Source organism: Crotalus tigris, unplaced genomic scaffold (genome assembly GCF_016545835.1).
Source record: "Crotalus tigris isolate CLP2741 ecotype Arizona unplaced genomic scaffold, ASM1654583v1 scf7180000017737.1785205, whole genome shotgun sequence".
NCBI lineage: Eukaryota > Metazoa > Chordata > Lepidosauria > Squamata > Viperidae > Crotalus > Crotalus tigris.
In genome coordinates this window covers 321,210-346,977 of record NW_024096603.1, presented here as the reverse complement: position 1 = coordinate 346,977, position 25,768 = coordinate 321,210, and the positions used below count along the sequence as shown (strand labels likewise).

Sequence of the window (25,768 nt, the reverse complement as noted above, 5' to 3'; positions counted from 1 at the left end):
CATTTCAAGGACATTTGTGTACTAGAATTTCTCTGTCAGTGGAATACCACCTTAATGACAGAGGTAGAAATAGTCCAATTAATATAACTAGGTTTCCTGTCTAAATTACCAAAATGGTTTGAAAGCTAAATCATACAGCTAACAAAACAAAAGCAAACATTGCTTGTTTTTTTGCCTCAACTATCTTAAGTGCAGTGTCCAATATGCATTGGATTTGGAACTGGATTGGACTCTGCAATTTTCTAGCTATTTTTGGAATCAAATTCCCATAAACCAGCAAGACCTACAGCCAGGGATGGTGGAAATTTTCATCCAACACTGACTTCTACATTAAGCCAGTTTCCCTGCCACTCTTCAAAGTTTATTGTACTTTGCTTTCTGGTAATAGATTGAGAAATCCAGAGAGGATTATAGGTCTGTCATCTACCATGCAAGCTCAGCTATCCCATTCTGAGTAATGTTTAGCGAATGGTACATTTATTTCTTTTCATTAAAAAAAATGGAATCTAGATGCATCAGATTGCTGCCTGAACACTCTTTCAAGAAAGCAAACATGAATTTGTGTAAGAAAGTTTCTTGGGGAAAAAGAAAAATTAATTGTTGCTTAATGCCAAACGTGATTGTGCTGTTAGGTAGGTTAGATTAGAAAACAGGAACCTAGCTGGGGATGGGGGGGAGGTAGCTGACTATATGAGGAAGAACAAATCAACTACAAAAATAATACTACTAGTGCCAATAAAAGCTTAATTGCCTTGACAAACAACATGCCGAGCATGAGATGTGTAATCTAGCCTCTGGCCATTTAAACTTTGCAAAAAGAAAAGAAAATGTTGGCTTGTCACGATTTTATATAGGCCAGGGGTGCCAAACTTGCAACATCACATGACATGTCTTTGCCGGCAATGGGGTTGGCACGGTTTTGGCATGACGCATCCGACCTGCGGACTGGCAGTTTGACACCCCAGATGTAGGCCATCTATCTATCAGATATTATAAAGGCCAATCAGATGCAAATATTGACAACTTTGATGAAAGAAAAGACTTGGATAAATTTTATTTCTTCTTAGAAACCATTTTTGGACTTTTTGCAAGAAATGGTAAGAAATGAAAAAATGATTTAGGGATTTGATGCTTAGAATTAAATGGATTATGGAGACAATGGAGACAGATTTTAATCTTTGAGTAAAAGTGTGATGTATTTTATTTATCTCAAAGAATCTTTATTCATTTGTTTCCTACCAAACAAAGTTGGAAGTAAATCTTTTTCTTTTTTTTCTTTTCTTTCTTGTACTTTCACTTTTCTCTTTCCTGAGCTTTTTATTTTTTCATTTTTTTTCTGTTTATCTTTTAATCTTGCATTTAAAAAAACCACTTTGAAGTTTGGCAAATTTTACTGGACAAGATTGAAACTGATCTGCAAGTGGATTTGAAAATGACAGGCTACAAGAATGCTATAGAAAAAGATACTACATTGAATATACAAATGAGACTGGCTGATATCTTAGTAATTAAAAAGAATATACAAATAACAAACCAAAAAAGTGACTTGGATAACTTTCCTATATTAGATTTATAAAAGAGACTTGTTAAAGTTTTGAAGAATTTTGTGAGAAAGGACAAAAAAAAATGAAATCAAACTCTAGGACATTATTTGAAGGGCTGTTCAAGATTGTTAAAAGCAAAAGGAAGGAATATTTTATTTATTTTTTGTTTGTTTATATCCCAGTTCTATAATTTTTAAAATAACTCAAGGCAGCAAATAATGATTTTAAGTTTAAAGTAGCTGAAAAGGATTTTGGATTGAAATTTATACATGGACTGAAATCTGTTTATACATTACAGAAGGCCCAGATCATGATCAATAGAGATCTGACGAAAAGTATATGAGATACAGAAAGGAACAAGACAGGGGTGTCATTCATCCCCTTTACTCTTTATCTTTGTTGTTGAAACTGTTAAACAAAGATATTAGACAATACAATAAGAGGAATTACAAGTTAATGCACATAAATATATGTTATGTGCTTTTGCAGATGATTTGGTTCTGACTCTACAAGTTCCACTGCATAACACTGAACATGTTATAAAGAAGCTTAAAATATTTGGAGAACTGGCAGGGATGAAAAGAAAAGAAATAAAAGACAAAAATGTTGTTAAATAACATGAATGAAGAAGATAAAAAAAATAGGAAAATAAAACAGGATTTAAGGTCGTGAAAGAGATAAGGTACCCGGGGGGGGGGGGGTGATTCTCTCTAATAAAAATTCTAGATTGTATAAAACTAATTATGTTAAAATTTGGAATGAGATAAAATATGATATGCATAAAAGGGAAAGAATCTCACGGGAAGAATCTCTGTTAGTAAAATAAAAGTCTTATCTAGAATGTTATTTTTGTTTCAGACTATAAGACCTGTCCTTTAAACAATGGCAGAAAGATATTTCCAAATTTATTTGGCTAAATAAAAAAACCCCAAAAATTAAATACAAGCTTTTATAACATGCAAAAGAAAGGGATGTCTAGGATTACCAGATCTCACAGTATACTATGATGTGTGTGGCTAAAAGACTGGATAGTATTGAAAAATTCATGATAGTTGGACCTTGAAGGTTTGGATTTGAGATTTGGGTGGCAAACATATTTATGCATGGTAATGGATTGTCGGGAGACAACAACCTCACCAAGACCAGATGGATTACACCCCAAGGATCTCAAGGAACTGGCAGATGTGATCTCAGAACCACTGAACTATATCTTTCAAAGATCCTGGAGCACTGAGGAACTACCGGAGGACTGGAAAAGAGCTGATGTAGTTCCCATTTTCAAAAAAGGGAAAAAAATGGATCCAGGAAATTACAGACCTATCAGCCTGACCTCAATACCTGGGAAGATTCTGGAAAAGTTAATCAAACAACAAATCAGTGAACACGTAGAGGCAAACAAAGTCATTATCAAAAGCCAACATGGGTTTGTCAAAAACAAATAACGTCAGACAAATCTTATTGCATTCTTTGACCAGGTGACAAAATTAGTGGACCAGAGAAATGCTGTGGATATAATTTATTTGGACTTCAGTAAGGCATTTGATAAAGTAGACAATAACCTACTACTTGATAAGATAGAAAAATGTGGGTTAGACAGCATCACTACCATATGGATTCATAGCTGGCTGACCAGCTTTACTCAGCATGTGGTCCTCAATGGAATTGTATCTAGGTGGAGGAAAGTATGTAGTGGAGTGCCCCAGGGCTCTGTTCTAGGCCCAATGCTCTTCAACATCTTCATCAATGATTTGGATGAGGGGATAGATGGGGAACTCATCAAATTTTCAGATGACACCAAGCTGGCAGGAATAGCGAACACTCCAGAAGACAGGCTTAAGATACAGAATGATCTTGACAGACTTGAACACTGGGTGCTAGCTAACAAAATGAAATTCAATGGTGAAAAAAGTAAGGTTCTACATTTAGGCAAGAAAAATCAAATGTACAGGTATAGTATAGGGGTTACCTTGCTCAACAGTAGTAATTGTGAGAGAGATCTCGGAGTCCTAGTGGACAATCACTTAAATATGAGCCAGCAGTGTGCTGCAGCTGCCAAAAAAGCCAACATGGTGCTAGGCTGCATTAACAGAGGGATAGAATCAAGATCACGTGAAGTGTTAGCACCACTTTACAATGCCTTGGTAAGGCCACACTTGGAATACTGCATCCAGTTTTGTCACCAAAACTGAGACTCCAGAAAGAGTACAGAGAAGAGCAACAAAGATGATTAGGGGGCTGGAGGCTAAAACATATAAGGAACAGTTGCTGGAATTGGGTATGTCTAGTTTAATGAAGAGAAATATGAGGGGGGACATGATAGCAGTGTTCCAATATCTTAGGGGTTGCCACAAAGAAGAGGGAGTCAAGCTGTCCTCCAAAGCACCTGAAGGCAAGACAAGAAGCAACGGATGGAAACTAATCAAGGAGAGAAGCAGCCTAGAACTAAGGACAAACTTCCTGACAGAACAATTAATCAATGGAATAACCTGCCTCCAGAAGCTGTGAATGCTCCAACACTGGAAGTTTTTAAGAAGAGATCGGATAGCCATTTGTCTGAAATGGTATAGGGTTTCCTGCCTGAGCAGGGGGTTGGACTAGATGACTTCCAAGGTCCCTTCCAATTTATTTATTAATTATTATTGTTGTTGTTATTGTTGTTATTATTAGATATGCAGATGATACCACTCTAATGGCAGAAAGTGAAGAGTGAACTAAAGGGCCTCTTGATTAGGGTGAAAGAGGAAAGTACAAAACTTGGTTTGAAACTCAACATTAATAAAACTAAGATCATGTTATCCAGTCCTATCACTTCCTGGCAAATTGAAGGGGAAGAAATGGAAACAGTAACAATTTTTATTTTCTTGGGCTCTAAGATCATTGCAGATGGTGATTGCAGCCAAGAAATTAAAAGATGTTTGCTCATTGCAAGGAAAGCTATGGCAAACCTAGATGCCATATTAAAAAGCAGAGACATCATCTTGCTGGCAAAGATCCATATAGTCAAAGCTATGGTTTTCCCAGTAGTAATGTATGGCTGTGAGAGTTGGACCATACGAAAAGCTGAGCCCTGCAAGAATTGATGCTTTTGAATTGTGATGTTGGAGAAGACTCTTGAGAGTCCCTTGGACTGCAAGGAGATCAAATCTATCAATTCTAAAGAAAATCAACCCTGACTATTTTTTGGAAGGACAGATACCGTATTTTCTGGCGTATAAGACGACTTTCTAAACCATGCAAATCTTCTCCGAAGTCGGTGGTCGTCTTATACGCTGAGTCATCTTATACGCCAGAAAATACCGTATTTTCTGGCATATAAGACGACTTTCTAACCATGCAAATCTTCTCCGAAGTCGGGGGTCATCTTATATGCCGAGTCGTTTTATACGCCGGAAAATACAGTACTTTATTTGAGGAAGCTCAAACACTTCCTCAAATATTTTGGTGGCCAAATACATTGGCCACCAAATGAGAAGAAAGAACTCATTTGAAAAAAAAAATCCTGATGTTGGGAAAAATTGAAGGCAAAAGGAGAAGGAGACAGCAGAGGATGAGATGGTTAGATAGTACCATTGACATAGTGGGAATGAATTTGGGCAGACTCCTGGACACAGTGGAGGACAGAGAGGGCAGTTCGCTTGCTGTGGTCCATGGGATCATGAAGAATTGGACATGACTTAGCAACTGAACAACAACAAAATAAAGGCTAATCCTGATTTTAAGAATCATTCTATTAGGCACCAATTGTATGTACATGGCTGAAATATAAAAGAAGATTAGTTACTAAAGTACCATTATGGCTATCAGCACTGAAGGAAGGAGCTGTTAAAGGAATAAAAATGGATGGTCTATTGATATGGGAAGAGAAACCTAAGTTAAAAATGGAGCCACAGTTAGTAAGTGATGGATTTAATTGTGTTTGGTTTAATTATTATAGAATATTTAAACTGGATAAAAAGGCTTTGTTTTTGCTGGAGACAAATCAGAATTGGAACTGAGTTTATGTTTTGGGGATGACAATTTGATTTTCAAAGTCTATAAAATGTTACTTAGGATGAATTTGGAAGATGAATATATTAAGGATTGTATGGTAGAATGGGTGAAAAACTTTGGTCATAATAGAATGCTGGATCAATGGGAAAATGTATGGACTAATGATTAAAGTTTACTTTGAATTACAGTTTGAAAGAAAACTTTTACAAAATGATATACCAATGGCATTTGACTCCGGACAGATTGTCAAGAATGTATAAAACAGACATATCAAACACAAGGCCGACGGGCCACATCCGGCCTGATATGTGGTTCTGTCCGGCCTGGGGACCTATTCTGGAAAGAGCGAAGGACCGGCCTGCTGCACCACGGCCCAGCCCAGGCTAACTGGGCACTGATCTACAACCTGACTGCGGCCATCAAAGCCAGAACCCACTCAGCCTTAAATCCACAGGGCAGCCCTGTCCTGTGTGCTGGGTGTGCGCGCAAGTGGAGTCCGGCATCCCTGCTGGCTATCTTGTCCCATAGGCTGACTTCACCTAGGACACTGGCACTGACCATCTCCTATGCGCACACCTGGGGGGTGGGGCAGAGGTGGCAAGGCAGCTTCTTGTTGGTTCCAGTGGATCTTAGGCTGAGTGCATTCTGGCATTGATGGATGCAACCAGGTTGTAGATCAGCGCCAGCCCCCCCACCAGCACCTCCAGCCTTGCAGCCACAAGGCTTTCCTTTCACCGGGACAGACCCCCCATGCGGGATAGCAAGACCAATGGCAAGACAGTCTGTCCATGGCAGCGCTGGCAATCTCTCTCCCTCCCTTCACCCCTTCCTGAGCGTGGAGGAAGGAAAGAGATGAGAAGGAGAGAAGGAAGGAAGGAAGTGTAGTGGAGAGGGAAGTTGGGGGGGATCGGCGCTGGCTGGGATCAGCATTGGCTGTGAGGCTTTGCCGGAGCTCTGCAGATTCGGCAGAGAAGTCGGGAGTTCTGGCGGCCTCTGCGGTGGCTGGCGGTGGGGCAGAGCTCTTGGGGAGGGATTTTTAAGGGGAAGAAGAGATTGACGGGAGGGAAGAAGATTTTATTTTCTCTTTTCCGGAGAGACAAGCCAAGAGGAGGGAGAGCGAGGTAGGAAGTTTATTCTCCTGAGAGAGAATAAAAAGCCTTTTCGCCAGCTTCCTACCTTGCTCTCCTTCCTTGCTCTCCTTCCTCTTGGCTTGTCTCTCCAGAAAAGAGAAAATAAAATCTTCTTCCCCCAGTCAATCTCCTCTTAGAAATAAAGGGCTGTTACATCTGGAGGGGCATGATTTATAATTGGAGTGGCACTCTTTTTTATGGAACGGGAAAAATAAAATTCATAAATACTTCCAGAATCACTATATAAGAAATGCACTATTAACAACATGGGAAAAAATAAAATGTAAAATATATTTGAAAATTCTAGGGTGGTTGTCAATAATGGAAGCTTTTGTACACCCAAATTTAGTGGACTTTGAAAAAATCTGAAGGGAATTTAAAATCCAAACAAGAAATGGAAAATCAGGGTATCAATTTATCATGGTGGGCACAGTTACAAATGCAAGCTAGATATGATAAAGATGTTAAACTGTATGGATTTTATAAGGAACAAACTGTGTTTAATAAGATTGTTAACTTCTGATGAGAAACTAATTAAGAAAATGTATAATTTCTTATTAATTTTGAAAATGGAAAGTGAACAAGTTAAAGAAACAATGATAAGATGGGCGAAAAATGGCAAAATTTATGGGAAAGAAATTGTAAACTGACAATGTCAATTTCCTATAAAGAAAATTTATATAAAATGTTTTATAGATGGCACTTGCCACCAGCAAGACTAGCAAAAATGTTTAAAAACATGTCAGATAGATGTTGGAAATGTAAACATAAGTCAGGCACTTATATAAGGTGACCAACCTTTTTACAACGAAAAGGAGGACACGAACAAATTGAAGAAAAAAATATCATAAATAAAAGAAACATTGTATTTATTGCAACAATACAGAATAAACTATAATGTGATAAATGCATAATAAAAAAACATTTGTAACAATAACATTTTATATTGTAATTATGCTTACATGCCTATTAATTATTTAAATTAGTACTTTTCCATTGAATGAATATTTTTTGTCAATGTATCATCTTCTAACAATATATTGGAAATATCTGAACAAGAAATATCCTTCATATTGAATTTTATGGCAAGTGCTGCAGCTAGAGCATCAACATTCAATCTCAATTTCTCACTTGTCCAAAAATCATTAGCAATTGAAAAAATCCTTTCAACTGCTGCATTAGTTCCAGGGCAGCACAACGTAAATTGAACAAGAATAAATAAATTTTCACATGGAATATGTTCATTTTTGAAATGGCTGAATATTTCCACTCATCTTTTATCAATTTCAACCTGTTCATTTTCCCATTGTATTAATTTTTCAGAATTTAAATATACATTTAGTTTTCTAATTTCTTCAAAAAGACAATTGTCATCTATTTTAATGTCTGGCATTTCTTTAGATAAAAACTCAATACAAGATTCAATATCTGTCCAATATACATGCGATGAAGTCAAAAAACACCATTGAAAACTGTTATTTCCTGTGATGATTGTTTCAGACCATTCTTCAATATATTGAAAACATGTTTGGTAAAAATTCTGCACTTCTTTTATAAACTTTTCCGTTATGCCTGGATCTGATTCCTCTAAGTCTGACAATTTTCTTTTTATAACTAAAGGAAGAAATTTTTCTTCAAATTGAGTTTTATATTGAAGGATAAAGTTATTCAAAATAAGACTAACTTCTGCAACTGGAATGTGTTCACCTTCAATCTTTTGAATCGTTTTGTGAAAAATAGATGCTTGATTATCTACAAAATACATTAATATCTCAGATATTTTATTATTGAAAAACGATTCCAGGATTTTAGGATATTTGTCTAAACTTAAAAAATATGAATGGAGAGGCTCAAATAATTGTAGAACATGCTCTATAGCAGGTGTTAGAGCAAGCCATCTAACTTTTGAATATCCTAAAAGTTTTTTGTATTGAACATTCGCTTCTTCACAAAATTGTTTTAAAGTAGCCAAACAAACAGTAAAATGACTAAAATACAAATAAATTGTAATTATTACTTATTATTGTATTTAAAGCAAATGATAGTAAATTCCAAAGTTTTGTCCAATGTTCCTGCCAGAATAAGAACATTGAATTTATTGCAGATGGTTTGTAATTTCACTCTTGGGACATTCTTACTAATGTTGCATCTTAAAGATTTGAGCCAAGTTTAATTCATAATTGCCTTTAGTTTTTTTTCATGTTTTTGGCTTAGATGAAGTAATGCATCTTTCAAGCATTCACCAAATACAAACATATTAAACATAATCTATTTAAGTTTACTAATTATACAATAACCAAAATCATACTAACCCTTAACTCTCTTTAAACTTTAACATCATAATTTTATAAACAAATCTATTACTCATAAAATAAATGAAACTTTGCAGTTCCATATTTCTTCTGAACATATTCTATCCATTTTCTCCATACAATAACATATCTCTCTTGTGAATGGTGCTTTAAATAAGCAGAAATTTTAGCCATTTCTGCTAAATTAGAAACTTTAAATACCTATTCTTCTAAAGAAGGCAGAAAGTCCTTCTTCCAATATTAACCCACCAATAATCTTGCTGCTGTTATTAAATTCAACATTAAAATAGTTTTTTTAGCATCAAAATCCACAAAAATACCCAAAAGAAATAACTGGGGAGTAAACTTAATCTTCCTTTTAAAAACCTTTTGAATGTTCCACCAAATCATAATCCAAAAGGCTTTAATATTTTTACAAGTCCACCAAACATGAAAATAGGTTGCATCCAAGCAACCACATCTCCAACATTTAGGTTGCAGGTTCGGGTACATACAAGACAACTTTTTAGGATCCAGATGCCATCTATAAAACATTTTATAAAAAATTTTCTCAAAAAAATTTTGAGCCTGCGTAAATTTAACATTTCTAATCCAAATTACCTCCCATAAATCCAATGAAATCGGTTCCTGAATATTCTGGGCCCATTTAATCATACAATCTTTTACTAACTCTGTTTCCGAATCCAATTTTATTAACTCATTGTTGGCTCTGAGAAGTCGGGTGGGGGGAGCGGGGTGGGGGGAGGGAGTGGGGGGAGGGGTTGAAGGTTAAATAGCTCAGATAAGTAGAAATAGTTTCATTGTATATAATATTATGTTTTATTTTGGAGAGAGGAATTGCTCGGGCATTTCTCCCGGACTGCATCCGGAACGAGAAGATAGGAGGAAGGGGAGAAGTAAGTAGGAAGGTTGAGGAGAAGGAGGAGAGGGGGAGAGTGAAGAAGAAGAGGGAAAGAGGGAAGTGAGAGAAAAGGTTAGAGGGTGGATGCGGTTTGGGGGGAAATGGGTGAACAATACCAAAAGTTAAGTGTATAAATTTATTTTACTCTTTATCTGAAGTATTTTTTATGATGTAATGTAAAATTGAAAATAATTTTTTTTTTACAAAAAAAAAAAAGCATTCACCAAATAAACTAGAATTTGTTGTGAGCATCTCCTTAAATACAAACAGCTCATAAACCGGACCTACCTATATTAGCAACCACATTATTGATCATATTTTAAAGATATGATCACATTGGTTCAAGTGAATGAGATGCTCCTATAACCCAAAATGCATGCTATTAATTCATCCCTGCCAAAATAGTTATTTTCATCAGACTTAGTTCATGATGAACTTAGAACACTAAGTTCTGTTTTATCAAATTAATCATGAAGACAGCATAATAGGCTGCCATAGGGGTGAAAAATTGTGAGATAGCTCCCCCATGTTTATATACTTCAGGTCAGTATAGTAAAGATGTAATATTATTTTTTTGTCTACTTGGGAAATAATGTGTTGCACTTTAATAGATGAGGAGACAACTTTTGCATATATAGTATGACATATATTGAGTTCGTTTTGGAAGGACTAGCAGTGGGAGATAATAGATGTCTAATATAAGTTCATATGCTGCCTTCAACATATATGTGTTTAATTGATGGAATCATGTTACTGACAAGATAATGAATTGCAAAGAAATTGTTATTGATACACAAGTTAAACATTTTGTTTCTATTTCTTTACAACTGCTGATAAAAAATGGCCTGGCTATGTTCAAAGTATACACACAAGAGAAGAGACTTAAGTGAGGGGAAAAGTGTTACAATTCAATCTAGTTATGAATATGAATGAGTATGTCAATAACTGCCCGGTGTATTTTAACAATGATATAGAACTGTGCTATGAAGAGCTTACAAATTACGTTTCTTATTCTTGGAGAATTAATGACAGAAAGAAAATGGATTGAAAAAAGTAGATCCAAAAGTAACATGGGAGCCATGGAGCCCACTCTACATGGCTGGACTGCGCGGGGGTGGGCGACAGAGGCAGGTGTTGTGAGCCAGGCGCTCCAGGACAGTCACATAGGTGCGCAGGGCGAGGTGGTGGCAGCGCAGGTCAGCACTGCATAGACCACCAGCTGGCGCAGCCCATGGAAGGTCAACTGCCCACCCCACCCCCGCCCACAGCCGCCCCTCCAGCACTGCTGCCCTGCCATGGAGAGCCGGCCCCGCGGCTCACAAAGCACCAGCCGAGCCGGCTCCGGCCCTGCACCTGCCCCCCAGCACCACCGCCCACCCTACACATCCCTGTAGAGCCAGCCCCACGGCTCGCAAAGGCAAAACACCGGCCACACCGGCTCCGGCCCTGCAGCCGCCATCCCCCAGCCGCCCCCCAGCACCACCACCCACCCTGCGCATCCCTGTAGAGCCAGTCCCATGGCTCGCAAAGGCAAAGCACCAGCTTCCCCAGCTCCGGCCCTGCAGCTTCCCCCCCCAGCCGCCCCCCAGCCCCACTGCCCACCCTGCGCATCCCCGTAGAGCTGGCCCTATGGCTCGCAAAGCACCAGCTGTGCCGGCTCTGGCCCTGCAGCCACCCCCCAGCTGCCCCCCCAGCACCACCGCCTACCCTGTGCATCCCCGTGTAGAACCGAACAGGGAAGATCAAGAGAAACTTACTGCTCCAATCTCCTCCAGCTATCTTCGGAACTAAGTAGGAGATGGTGTAGTTGGGTAATAGTGAGGGGTGCAAAGTTCCTGCAACTTGCACGTGCAAAGTGTTTTGGCGCACTCAGCAACAATTCCTATTGGCTTTCGAAAGCCAATAGGGGGAGTAGCACAGCTCATGCAAAAGTTGAAAAAAACCATCAAAAAAAGGTCCCGGAATGCCTTCTGAGCGTTCTATGAGGGAAAAAAAGCCCTGCAGATTAGTCTTCAAATATAGAAAAGGAGGACATTTAGGAGAACACTTTTCGAGGGAGGACAGAACTCACAAAAGGAAGACTGTCCTCCCAAAAGGAGGACAGTTGGTCACCTTACTTATTACCATGTTTGGTGGACATGTGACAAAGTAAAGAGTTATTGGAAATAGGTACATGCTTGGCTAGAAAAGATGTTGGGAGAACATGTAGATTTTAAACCTGAACTTTTTTTATTAGGTATAATGCCAGAAAAGACTGATAAATAAAGTATATATTTGATTTTGCATGTTACAACAGCGCCAAAAATTATATTTGCACAATATTGGAAAAATGAAGGAATACCATCAAATCAAGAAATAATTAAAAAAAAATACTAGAATGTGCAGAGATGGATAGACTATGAGACTGAAAGAAAAGAAGAAACGGATTATTACCAAACTTGAGACTTACTTTATCGATGGCTAGAGGAAAAAATAAAGGATTAGGAATTAAATATGTATTAGCAAATGTAAACTTAGACAGCACATTTGTTGAATAAATATTACTGAATGTGTGGGGAAAAGAACCAATAAAAACTTTTTAAAAATAAAAAATGAATTGGCAGAGATGGCAAAACTAACTGCATTGCATTGCTTTGAGAAAATACTTTGGACAATTTTATAAGACAATGGAAGCCATTTGTGGAGTTTCTGCAACTTGAATACAATAATGGATTGTTAATAGAGGGCTTTGCAGATTATTTTATTTGGAGAGATATAAGTTAACAGTTTTTTTTAATAACTAACAGACATTGAGTTGATTTGATTGATAGATATTAGATTTCGATAGTTGAGATATTTCTTAAGTAACTGTGATGTAAATAGTCATATATCAGATATATTAAGTATAGACGAGAAGGTCCATAATTATTTGTAGCCAGTGGTTCACAGGCCACTTAAAAAGAAGCTTCACATTGATGTGAAGTTGCAAGGGGTTCCCTTGTCAATGGAGTTGGACACAGGGTCCGCTCTATCGATCATTTCCTTATACACTTTTAAAAAGATTTGCAACAGAAGTGGCCTACAAGTTAAATGCAGGCCTTCAAATTTAATTCTTACTGATTTCCAGAATTCCAGAGTCAGCGTGAAGGGGGAGGCCACGCTCAAGGTGCAGTGTAGGAGTTTTGAAGGGCTGCTAGATGTGGTGGTAGTTGGGGGTGATCGTACGAGTCTTATTGGACTTGATTGATTCGAGGTCCTTGGAATTCAAGTGACTGGACTTCACAATCTGCAAATGTCAGGCCTTGCAGAAGTCTGCAAGGAGTTTGCTGATGTGTTCAGTTCAGAGCTGGGCTCGTACAAGGGGCCTCCCATTACTTTACATTTAGACCCAGCCATCACACCCATCAGGATCAAGCCCTTTTGCCCTAAAGAACAAAATAGCTGGACAAGCTGCTCCAGCAGGGCATCTTAGAACCTGTGGACTCTAGTCCATGGGAAACCCCTATAGTCACACCACTGAAGGCCAATGGAGAAGTCTGAATTTGTGCGGACTATAAATGTACACTTAATAAGGCATTGCAGCAGCATGCCTACCCGGTGAGTCACATTCTGTGGTGAGTCACATTCTGGCCTCACTCAAGGGGGGGGGGCAAATCTTTGCAAAACTTGATTTGGCTCAGGCCTATCAACAGCTACCTGTTGATGAGGTCCAAACAATTGTGACGCACCAGGGAGCCTTTAAGGTAAAAAGGCTGCAGTTTGGGGTTAATGTGGCCCCTGGAATATTCCAAAGTGTGATGGAGCGAACGCTCTGTGGTATTCCTGGGGGTCTGTCCCTACTTTGACGACGTCCTCATTGCTGGGGAGTCATATGGGAACTTAGCTGAAAGGCTGAGGGCTGTCTTGGTATGTTTCTGCCAAGGAGGGCTGAAGTTGAAGCAAGACAAATGTAAGATTGGAGTTACCACCACTGAATTTCTGGAGTTCTGTATTGATGCTGAAGGCATCTATCCTGCTGAATCCAAGCTCAAAGCAATTCAGCAGGCCCCAAGTCCCAAGTCCAAAAGTGAACTTCAGGTTTTTCTGGGACTGTTAAACTTCTACCACGCATTTCTACCTCACAAGGCTGCAGTGGCTGAACCGTTACACCGGCTCTTGGATAAAAAGGCTCCTTGGCAGTGGACACAAGTCCATGAAAAGAGTTTTTCAGAAGCCAAGGCCTTGCTGGCCTCAAATGCTGTGTTAGCTCATTTCAATGAGCAATTGCCTGTATGCATAGCTTGTGATGCATCCCCTTATGGGGTTGAGGCTGTGCTGAGCCACCTCAAGGCTGATGGGACACAAGTCCCTGTGGCCTACTATTCCAGGACTCTCTCATCTGCAGAGCATAATTATGCGCAGATTGACAGAGAAGCCTTGGCAATAGTGGCTGGCATAAAGAAATTACATGATTTCTTATATGGCCGCCACTTCATGGTCTACACAGACCATAAGCCTCTGCTGGGCTTGTTTAGAACAAACAAACAAACCCCTCACATAATATCTCCACGAATGCTGAGATGGTCAATTTTCTTGTCAGCATATGACTTTACCCTGCTTCACAAACCAGGTAAAGATATGGGCCATGCATATGACCTCAGCAGATTATCTCTACAGCAAGTAGAGGCAGCTCCTGCTCCTGCTCTGCACATTCTCTTCATTCAGGAATTGCCTGAATCTCCCCTCAATGCTAGGGACATGGCTGCCGAAACTGCCACTGATCACATGCTTACACGTGTGCTGACATGGGTGTTGGCAGGATGGCCAGACACGTGTCCTGGTGCAGAATTCCAGAGTTTCTGGCAAAGAAAGCATGAGCTTTCCACTTTCAAGGGGTGTATCCTATGGGGTAGTCATCCCAGCCTCATTGAGGACTAGAGTCTTGTTCTCTCTGCATGAGGGACATCTGGGAATAGTCCGGATGAAGGCGCTTGCGCATAGCCATCTTTGGTGGCCTGGGCTCGATAAAGAGATCGAGACCCAGGTTCATGGATGCCAAATGTGCCAACAGTCAAGGTCTGAAATGCCCTAGGCCCCTGTACATAGGTGGGAGGAGAAACATACTCCATGGTGGAGGGTACACATCAACTATGCTGGGCCCTTTCAGGGGCAATTCTTCCTTCTCCTCATGGACAGCCATTCCAAGTGGCTAGAGGTTGTTCCTGTCTCCTCCACTACTACTGCTAGGACCATCCAGGTACTGAGAGGAATCTTCGCCTCACATGATCTTCCAGACATCCTTATCTCCGACAACGGACCCCAATTCACGTCTTCTGAGTTTCAGGCTTTTCTTCAAGCCAACTTGATCTGGCATGCCACATCTGCACCATTCCATCCAGCTTCCAACGGCCAGGCTGAGCGTATGGTGCGTACTACCAAAGATGCTTTAAAGAGAATTACTCATGGCAACTGGCATCACAGGTTAGCTGACTTTTTTCTTTGCCACCACACACCTTGTACTGCCACTGGGAAGAGTGCAGCTGAACTCCGCTAGGGTCGCAGACTCATTCCAAACTGGACAGGTTGCACCCAGACCAGGTGGCTTCACAGGTGTCACAGCCGCGGGCACCTGGGAGACTACAGGTGGGTGATCCGGTCTGGATAAGGAACTATGGACCTGGACATCTCTGGATGACCGCAGTGGTATGTAAGGTCTCTGGGCCATTGTCATATGAAGTGGCCTTGGACGATGGTTGTGTGTTAAGGCACATCGATCAACTACACTGGAGGCTTCCCAGAAACACTTCCGTTCCTGGCTCTGCTCTCGGGGGGGGGGAGGAAGACCACGATTACAATCATGGACCACAGTCTCTCCATGAAAGTGGGGATACACTGGCTCCAGAAGGGGGTTCTGCCTATGAGGTGGCTCCTGACTCGGGCACTGGGTCTATGTATTTGGCCAGTCAACCAGCACTACAGGCTTCTCCATCTGCTGGTCTTGGGCTCACGGGACAGTGCTCCCAAGAGGGGTTCATTGTGGACTCGGGGAATTCCACCCCACCAAGGAACTCTGGTCTGGGGTTACAGGCTCAGGCCAGTCAGTACGATGGAGGTGAGCTGGCAGGCCAGGTGCCCACAACAGCTCTAAGAAGATCAGAGCGAGCAAGGGGTCCCCCTAAGCATTTACAAGACTATGTAAGGTTCTTGTCAATTCCAGGAAAGGCTTAATAGTCTTATGAAAAAATAGAATGTATGTAAGGGAGGCTTAATAGTTCTCTTGAACTCATGGCACACTCAGAGTTGGGGTGTTTTGTTTGATAGTATTAAACAATATGTGGTATTTGTGTAAATATGAGAAATGTAATGACTGGGTCTGCCTGCGTGCAGTCATAACTGTGTTTAGAAATAACATGTTTAATTGAATACATGTATATGTATGCTGCTATAAAACAGTAAGTATTCACTTATTGTTTTATCCAAGGGGAGAGGGATGTTATGTCCTAGGCCTGCTGAATGACTCAGCAGGCTCAGGAGGGTGCAGAAGGCCCGGGCAGACCACGTCGTTGCCCGGGACCAGACAAGCTGTCTCCAGCTTGTGAGCATGTGCAAGGTGGGAGACTAGCCTTGCATTGATAGGCTGATGCTGTCCCTTCAAGGGAAGTATAAAAGAGCCAGCGCCATTTTGTTTGCTGTTCTGGTCTGTTTGTGATCTCAATAAAGATGTTGTGTTTGTTACTCCTGCCTCACTTTGATGTCTCTGATTCTAAAACAGAACAAGGGGGTCAACTTATTCTCCAAAGCACCAGAGGGCAAGACAAGAAAAAAATGGTTGAAACTGACCAAAGAGAGAAGCAACCTGGAATTAAGGAGAAACTTCCTAACAGGGAGGACAATTAACCAGTGGAACAGTTTGCCTTCAGAAATTGTGGGCGCTCCATCACTGGAGGCTTTTAAGGAGCAACTAGAGTCACTAGAACTAGACAGTCACTTGTCTGAAATGGTATAGGTTCACTTGCTTGAGCAGGGGGGTGGACTAGAAGACCTCCAAGCTCCCTTCGAGCTCTATTCTATTCTAAATACATGCCAGTTGCCAGGTGCCTGAATTTTGATCATGTGAGCATGGGGATGCTGCAACTGTCATAAGTGTGAAAACCCACCATAAGTCACTTTTTTCTGTCTGCTGTCGCTAAATGAATGGTTGTAAGTCAAGGACCACCTATAGTTGGTTTGACTCTAACAGGAAGTCAGCAGGCAGACTTCTTGACTTTACTGTCTTCAAAACACATAATTTAATGAGGCCAGATTTAAGCACTACTTTAATAAGATAGGCAAGTGAATAAGCGTAGAAACTCCTAAAGTTGCTATCTTACACTGGTGTGTTGAATCTGATTCTTTCTTGTGCTGTGAAACTAATTGTTGAGCACAGCTCTTCTCATCTTCCCTCTGTCTAGCCAAAAGGCCTAAGAACGTGAAGCTGCCTTAGCATTATTTTGTATTGCATTGCAGGTTGCTGGGCTATCTGGACCACAATGTGTTCTTGGAAGGACCAAGCAGGTGCCAGAAATAGCAGCATAACTTTCGGACCTTAGAAGGGAGAGTTGTGGCACTCAACCAACATTATTGGATTAATGATAATTGATAATAAATAATGTGGAAGATATCCCCTAAAAGCAGGGACAACATCAAAATTGCCCTGTAAGGAATATGCATGGATTTGGGGCACTAAATACTAGCTACTATCTGGGATGGAGGGGAAGAAGTATTCTGGGGAAGAAGTGACTGCTGGGTTATGGTCTCCACAGGAAGTTTTCCTTACATGTTGCTTCTTAGTCTGAGGTAGTGATAAAATGAAGAGGAGCCTCTGATACACTTTCCTGTCTCAGGAAGGGGTTCATTATCAGGTTAGCCATGCTGGGAAGGGAATATAAGAAAATGCCCGAAGGGATGGAACAAGTACTGTAACCTGTGCATTACACAATCACCCACCACACACAGCTCTAAATATTTAGCTTGGTCTTCTTTGACCTATCACCCTCCAGAGGTGATGGATTAAAACTCCTACCACTTCCAGTCAGCAAGAGAGGATGGGAATGATCTGTGAAATATTTGGAGAAATCTAAATTAGCTTATTTCATGAGTCAAACAGCACACAACCTTCCAGAATTACAAACCCTCTGCTACATTCACTTAAGCCTGTAAGAAATAAAAAGATGTTCCAATATAGCCAAGAGAGACAAGTGATTGGACACACAATATGCCTTAAACGCCATGCAGAAATTTAAATTCAGGTCAACCCATTTCAAAATAAATATTTTGACACTTGCCTCTGCTTACTAAATAAGACAGATGGAATTAAAAAGGAACAAGTTGTCTCTTGGGGAACAACATGGTTTAACAACATTGCCTCAGGCAGGAAATTTACCTTTTGGTAAAGGAGAATTGATTTCATAACCCAAAAAAAATGGGTGGTAGGTGAAGGGAATTTATATAACTCTCCTTCAGTCAATAAAAAAAAACAGGCTTGGTGCCAGTTCAGGAAGGACTTTGATTGCAAAGTGCATAGCCATCTAACCTGCAATGAAAGATAAAAGAAGCTATGGTACCAGTAGTCAGAGAACGACCTGTGGTCTAATCCAGAGGTCCCCAACCTTTTGGGCATGAGGGACTGGTTCTGTGGAGAAAGGTTTTTCCACAGACTGGAGAGTGCATGGTTTTGTGTGCTACCTGCATCCCATGGATGGGGCTTTGCTTGTTTGTGCGGACCGGTTGCTGGCATGCCACGGTCCAGTACCAGTTCATGGACTGGGGGTTGGGGAGCCCTGTCCTAATCCCTAGCTGGGTGACCATGAATATTCAGATGAATCACCCCTCCCCCAGAACTTCTGTGCAATAAACAAAATGGATAGAGAACCACATAGAATAACGAGCTTTCTGGAGGAAGAAGACTGAAAAAAATGAAATCACATTATTTATTTTTAAAAGATAGCAAACCCCATCATTATTTCATCTGGTCCCTTTGGTGTTTTTAAACTAGATCTCAGTAACTATCTCATATAATAAACGTAGGGTTTCAAAAATGTATCAAGGAACTTATTTGTGACAAAAAATAGTCCAAAAAGAGGGAGAGTAGAATGCAGGAGAAAGGATTGGGTCCATTTTAAAATGGTCCATTTTAAGTAAGGTTTTAATGAAGGGCCTAGGAGGAAATTAAAAAAAATGGGGCTATAGTTCCTTAGGGGATAATGTATCTGATGTTTTGCTTTTTTTCAAAATCTGATAATAAACCAGCCTTGCTACATTCGGGAATGCTTCTTTCTAAAATGTGCCCTGAGAAGCTCTGACTCGGTTGTCACTCATTTATATATTTTTAATTATATTGCAAACAATAGCTTGGCAGGTTTAGTTGTTTTGCATGACCGCAACAAAGAGGAATCCTTGTGCCCACTAGAGTTCTCTTGGCTACCCCATAGTCCACCCCAAAAAATTATTACAATCAATCCTTTTGAAGATTCAGCTGTGAAGGAAGCAGAATCTACATAGGAAAAGGGCTTAAAGTCTTCAACATCTCTATTTCGATGCCTCAGATTCTCTCTCTCTCTCTCTCTTTCTCTCTCTCTCTCTCTCTCTCTCTCTCTCACACACACACACACACACACACACACACACACACACACACCTAAACCGTAAAAATTATCCTGAGCAACGGCAGTACCTAGCCCTTCATAGAATACAAAACGAAGCAGGTTTGAAGCTGGTCAGTCCATGAATAAGGAATCCAGGATTCTGTATTAGTTGGGAAGCTGCAAAGGTGTCCTGGAACGGGACGCGGCAAACCAGTCCCTCCTTGTGCTGAGGAAATTATTAAGGCTCTTCACAGACACCAGAAGACAAATTCGATTACAGAGTTTGCGGGAGGGGATGGGGAAAACAAGAAAAAAAGGGGGGGGGAATCCCCAAGCGATCGAACCGGCCGCCAACTGGGAATAAACGGCAATTCTTTAAGAAAGGTGGACGAGCGCCTTCACCTCGCCAGAAGAAGCGCCCTTTTCGATTTTTCGAAACGTTAAGCCACCGTCTCAGTCCTAACTTACCCAAAATCTCCTTTCTCCGTTGCGTATGGGGCTGGTCAGTGTAAACCCACTCGAAATCCCCGCGGGTGACCCGGTTGCCCATCCCTGCACCACGATAAGCAGGCTCGCCTCCGGTGCTGAGCAGAAAAGCGCGCCCTAGCGAGGCACCTTATATCAGCCCGGAGCAGCCTGGAACCAGACTCCGCCCCACCCTCGCCCGCTTCAGCCACCAAGCTCCGAGAGCCGCCCAGCTCACCTGGCTTTGCGAACGGAGTTACGGTAGCTCCCACTTTGGATTCAGGAGAGCCGGTGCGGCGCCACCATTTGCTGCCGCCTTCGCTAGTTGGTCCGAGCCCGCCGGCTTCCTTAGCGCAGGATGGTGAACTTTTACCGTTTTAGAGCAACTGGACCTGGTCCACACCAAGCAGGAGGCTCTTGGTGGTCTCTCTCTCTCTCTCTCTCTCTCTCTCTCTCTCTCTCTGTGTGTGTGTGTGTGTGTCTATGTCTATCTGTCTGTCTCTCTGTGTAGAAAACAAGAGGGGCTTGGTAACTAACCAGAGTGAGGCGACTGAGGAGTTAGTAAGAGGAGAACAGGGAGTGAGCAAGAAAACAGAAATGTGCTAGAATTAAAACAACTTCTGCAAAATCTCCAGATTAGCATAGTTGTAAATTATAACAACAATCTTGGGAAAAGTCCAGAACAAGGAGAGGAAATTCATATGGGAGATATATATATATGATCCTGTGCAGGGCTTCTCCTGAGAAAGATGTCAAAGATAGTATCAAAGAGGACAGTGGCTTAATTTTTCAGATTGCCTCAGATCAAAGCATGGTGCTCAGCTAGCTTCTTGAGCCACCACTGCAGGAGCTACAGGAATATCATTGATCATTCAGACCTGATTAGCCCGAAGAGTCAGCAAATTATACACCTACATTTAAATTCTTATTAGTAGTAGTAATAATAATAATAATAATAATATATAGTGGATGTGACAATACTTGGAGACAGCAAAAGAGAAGAGAAAGCACTGGAGATAATAGCAAAAATAAGAAGACCTGCAAATAGAAATAAACCAACTCTGGCAAACAAAAGCAAGTACCAATAGTAATAGGCTCCTTGGGTGCAATCCCAAAACACTGACAAATTCACCATCGGTCAATTGTGAAAGGCAGCTTTATTCAGAGCAGCTTACATCCTGCAAACAATACCTTTAACGCCATAAAAAATCAATAACTGCCTATCTCAGGTCAAGTAGACAAAAATACCAAATCCAGTCTGAACATCTGGCTGACTTTGCAATGAATAAAAATTATAGTTAAGAGTGCTCCAGTGCGAATTTGGGCTTGGGTGTTTTCTCCAATTGTTGACCTTGAACTGATTTACAGAAGAAATATTATTGGGATTACACTATGAAATTTATCAAAGTGTATGCCAAGAGTATATGCTTGTTATGTGTGTGTCTAATAAAATTATGTTGGATCCAATATACAACTCACACAAAGGCATAACAGTAGAAGTAGTGTATACCGTTTTTAATGAAAATTATCAGTTCTTTTGATCAGTGACGTCATCAAAGTAAACAAACCCACGTGCTGATTATGTCAGCAGTTCATGGCCCTAAACGGAAGTGACTTGTTGGCCTAATCCCATCAAGATTGGCAGTCAATCCTCTGGGTACATGATTAGGTTAACCCTAGACTAATTCTATGGACATTCAAAACCAAAAAGAGCTAAGTAAAGTGAAGAATTAGCAGAGGCCTGTGTTTTTGGGAAACAAGCCCTACTTTGGGGAGCTGTGAAATAAAAAATAAAAAAGGCTTTTTATTTCTAATCATTCTAGCCTAATTTTTGTGGAGTTTTAAAAATCAGTGCCTCAAAAGCTGGGGGAAAAGAAGCCCCTGAATGGCAGCCAGAGCCTGCATTTAACCCTTTTTTTCTAAAAGGTATTTATTTCTAGGTGGCTTTAAAATCATTTCCTCGAATGCAGGGGGGAAAGCAAACAAACCACAACCCCTTTTAAAACCCACAGCTGGTTTTTACTTTGTAAAAAAATCTAAAGACACATATTTTGCCATTTGCACCCTGAATAAAATTTATTCTGCCCCCCCCCATAGCAAAAGACAAGGAATATTAACAGGAATTAAAATGCTCACAAGAGGCAAGCAGCCAGGCAGCAAGTAGGGGTTTAAAACTTGTTCAGCACCCCTGAATAAAATTTATTCTGCCCCCCTATAGCAAAATATAAGGAATATTAGCAGGAATTAAAATGCTCACAAGAGGCAAGCAGCCAGGCGGCAAGTAGGGGTTTAAAACTTGTTCAGGCATGTCAGGACCACGATTCCGGGCATGCGTGTTTCTGTCTGTCTGCTAGTAAAAAAGGGGGTTAGGCCTTATGTTAGCTAGATTATGTTTGTTTATTTGTTACCCTGTAATCAGCTCTGGGAACTGGGGGCGAGAGGGGATGGGCGGGTTTATATTGTAATTTTTAAAACTTTTAATTAAAAAAAAGGGGGTTAGGCCTTGTTTGGGACATGCCTGGGCATGTCATGCTCCCGTGATCTGGGCATGCGCAATGCTCAAGGGCGTGTCATTGCAAGGGGCAGGGGAGTTTGTGCGGGCAGGCCTGAACAGCTAGCGATTTAATTCCAGCAGTCTTTTGAAAATGGCAACCTCTGATGGAGATTTGTTTGATGTAAATTTGATCCCCAAACCGCCCAAGCATGGGCGCAGAATAAGAAAAGGACGTGAGTTATACGGCTTCATTGAAGAGAACAAACTTATAAAGCCTTGTTATTGCAGATTCTGCAAAAGTTCAAATTGTAAGTATATATATATATATTCGATAATGTTGGTAAAAATGCGACTCCCGGGCATAATTATTGATAAAACAAATAAACCACCCTTGTTAGAACAGCCTTTTAGCCCTGATGATGTTGGGGAGTTTCCCCCAATGAAAGCTTGGCAACTTTTTAGCATAAATATTTTTAGTAAAGTATTTTTACTTGAAACTCTCCCGGTGATCGTGTATTATTTGTTTTATCAATATATATATATATATACACATATATGTATATGTATATATGTATATATATGTTTTCTGAGGTTTTCGCGGGTGTTTGTATGTAGGTCTTTGGTTGTTCGGGTTTTCTCCCGCGTAAAATTGGAAGTGTCTTGGCGACGTTTCGATGAAGTCCCATTCGTCATCTTCAGGCTGGTGTTTTCAGCTTCGTGCTTCGAGCAGCAAATTTGCTGTTCGAAGCTGTTCGAAGCACGAAGCTGAAAACACCAGCCTGAAGATGACGAATGGGACTTCGTCGAAACGTCGCCAAGACACTTCCAATTTTACGCGGGAGAAAACCCGAACAACCAAAGACCTACATATATATATATATATATACATATATGTAGGTCTTTGGTTGTTCGGGTTAACCCGAACAACCAAAGACCTACATACAAATACCCGCGAAAACCTCAGAAAACAAATATACATATATATATATATATATATATATATATATATATATATATATATATATATATATATATACACACACACACACACACACACACACACACACACATACATACATACATTAAGAAAACAGTATTTTGATTGGTTGAAATAGATAGCCTAAATCTAACTTTATTTCCTGCTTTAGAAACGGCGGAGTCTCAAAATGTCAGCATGCCTCAGATTCTGAAAGCGTGTATCATTAAAATATTACACCACTGCTTAATGGGATGTCTACAATCAGATGAAGACCATGTGGATGGTACCAGTGAAACAACATATTAACAGCTTATGCTTTAGACTTTCTATGCCTCATGTTCTCTGGATCATCATCAGTATTTCTGACAAAATGAATAACTTATATTTCACCCAGGGTTCCCTTGATGATCTCAAGACATTCATACAGCGTATCGAAAAGAGCGTAAACCACTGTCATTAATGTCAAAGATTGAATCTGAATTGCCATTGTCTCTGAAGAGATTCATATGCCAAAATGTAACAGAAATTAATTACAAGAAGCTGTTAATGCTATGAAATTTATAATAAAATGGGCTTTACAAATCACATGAAAGATGTATTATGTTTTTCTTTTGCTGACTCCTGTTTAACTTTGGCAGATGTTAAACACAATTTAATCAAAGCTCGTGGGATATTATTCAATAGTGTTTTCCTGATGAGGCGGGGCTGGCCAGTTTTGCAAAAGTTGTGAAGAACTCATCAACTCTGATGTGATTAATTTGTAACATTACGTACTATTTAAATGCAGCTTTGCAAAAGTTGTGAAGAACACACCTCCTCTGATGTGATTAATTTGTGACATCACCAGCGTATACAAAAGCAGGGTCCATACTGGTCTAGTCACATTTGCTGGTTTATGGCATATCTGTACCTCCGGAGCCATTTGATCTGCTAAGAAGACCCTTTTCAGAATGGAAGCCACTATTGTAAGTAGTTTTATGGCTAATTTTTGAAACACTTAGATGCAAAATGGAGTTTTATAATATTCTTGTCTGCTTGCTTGTTTGACTGATTGTTTTATTTCACTAGAATGAATTGACAGACTCAGAATGTTTGAGGGCTTATGAAGGTATTTGTCTTTCAGACTTTCATACATTTAGATTCTGGTAAACATTTCTGCAACAATTCTGACCATTGGGATTTTTCTTTTCCTTCAGAATGGGAAGATGACCAGTCATTTGCTGATATTGCTATTACCATATAGAACCAATTGACAGACTCAGAATGTTTGAGGGCATATGAAGGTATTTGTCTTTCATATTTTCATACATTTAGATTCTGGTAAACATTTCTGCAACAATTCTGACCATGGGGATTTTTCTTTTCCTTCAGAATGGGAGGATTTGTGGACTTTACATATCCCCACGGGGCCCAGCATGACATGAGACCTCAGCCTTCCACAAGCTACACAACACAAATGCTGTTAGGAGGTATAATATCTAGCATTTTATCCAACTACAAAACCATTAGTATTATTTTTTAGAAAGTAAAGGAGGAGGTATTACATTATTAGGAATGTTGGTGATAGCCTTTTGTTTGTTTGTTTGTTTAACCAGAGCCAGCCTGCAAAAAAGCAAAAATGCATGGAGGTGGACTTCCCGCATCCCCAGCAGACAGTCATAAATGTGATTCCATGCCTGCATCTCAATCAGAAGGGGAGATATGTCATTCTATGCCACAGCTACATGCCCCTAATTCTGCAAACTCTCAGAATATGAACAATGTTTATCTGGATATGGTACAGGAATGGGAGAAGCCTATCCAAAATTTCAGGGCTGTGGAATATTATCATCGCTATAGATCTGTTAATCTTGACCGAATCCAGTCTTTTGTAGATGCTATAGAGGCTATTCATAATGTGATACAGACTCTTTTAAATAATGTTGCTAGGGTCATAGGTCCAAATGATTTTGTTCGACTCTGGCTGGATGCAGAGGGGTTAAATCATCCTCTCTTTTCTCTTAGGAGGAATATGATTGATTTAAATGCCGATGATTTTCTGACCAGTATTGAAAATCTGCTTCAAAATAAGGCAGAGATATTGTGGGAGGGGGGTAATTTGCAATTAGTGGTACCGTCGTGAAGAACAAGGAGGGGGAAGGTCTTAGGAAGTTAAACACTGTGCTGCTCATCAGAGTGCTGGAGAAAAAAAGACAGCACCTAGTAGATTTCAATGTGGGAGGTGAATTTCTGTGTTTTGCTAGCTGTTTGCTCTGGCTGATTGGTGGGGATGTTAGAAATCAAGAAATTATTACCAGGGCCAGGGAACTTCACAATAGACTGGGTGTTTCCACAGAAAACAGAATTGACTTTTCTCAGATACACCTCTTTGA

At 40.3% G+C, this 25,768-nt stretch overlaps 1 protein-coding gene across 3 annotated transcripts in view; it reads right to left on the bottom strand.

Annotated features, from left to right (window-relative positions):
• Window positions 1–20,212, bottom strand: part of DEGS2 (delta 4-desaturase, sphingolipid 2) — a 226,031-nt gene extending 205,819 nt beyond the window's left edge. For 2 of the 3 annotated variants that reach the window (XM_039339703.1, XM_039339702.1), the window contains exon 1: window positions 19,927–20,212. In XM_039339703.1, coding sequence (XP_039195637.1) covers window positions 19,927–20,008 — 82 coding nt within the window. In that variant the 5' untranslated portion in view covers window positions 20,009–20,212. The remainder of the gene's footprint in view (window positions 1–19,926) is intronic. The other variant, XM_039339704.1, reaches the window with a different exon arrangement.
• Window positions 20,213–25,768: the final 5,556 nt, after the last annotated feature.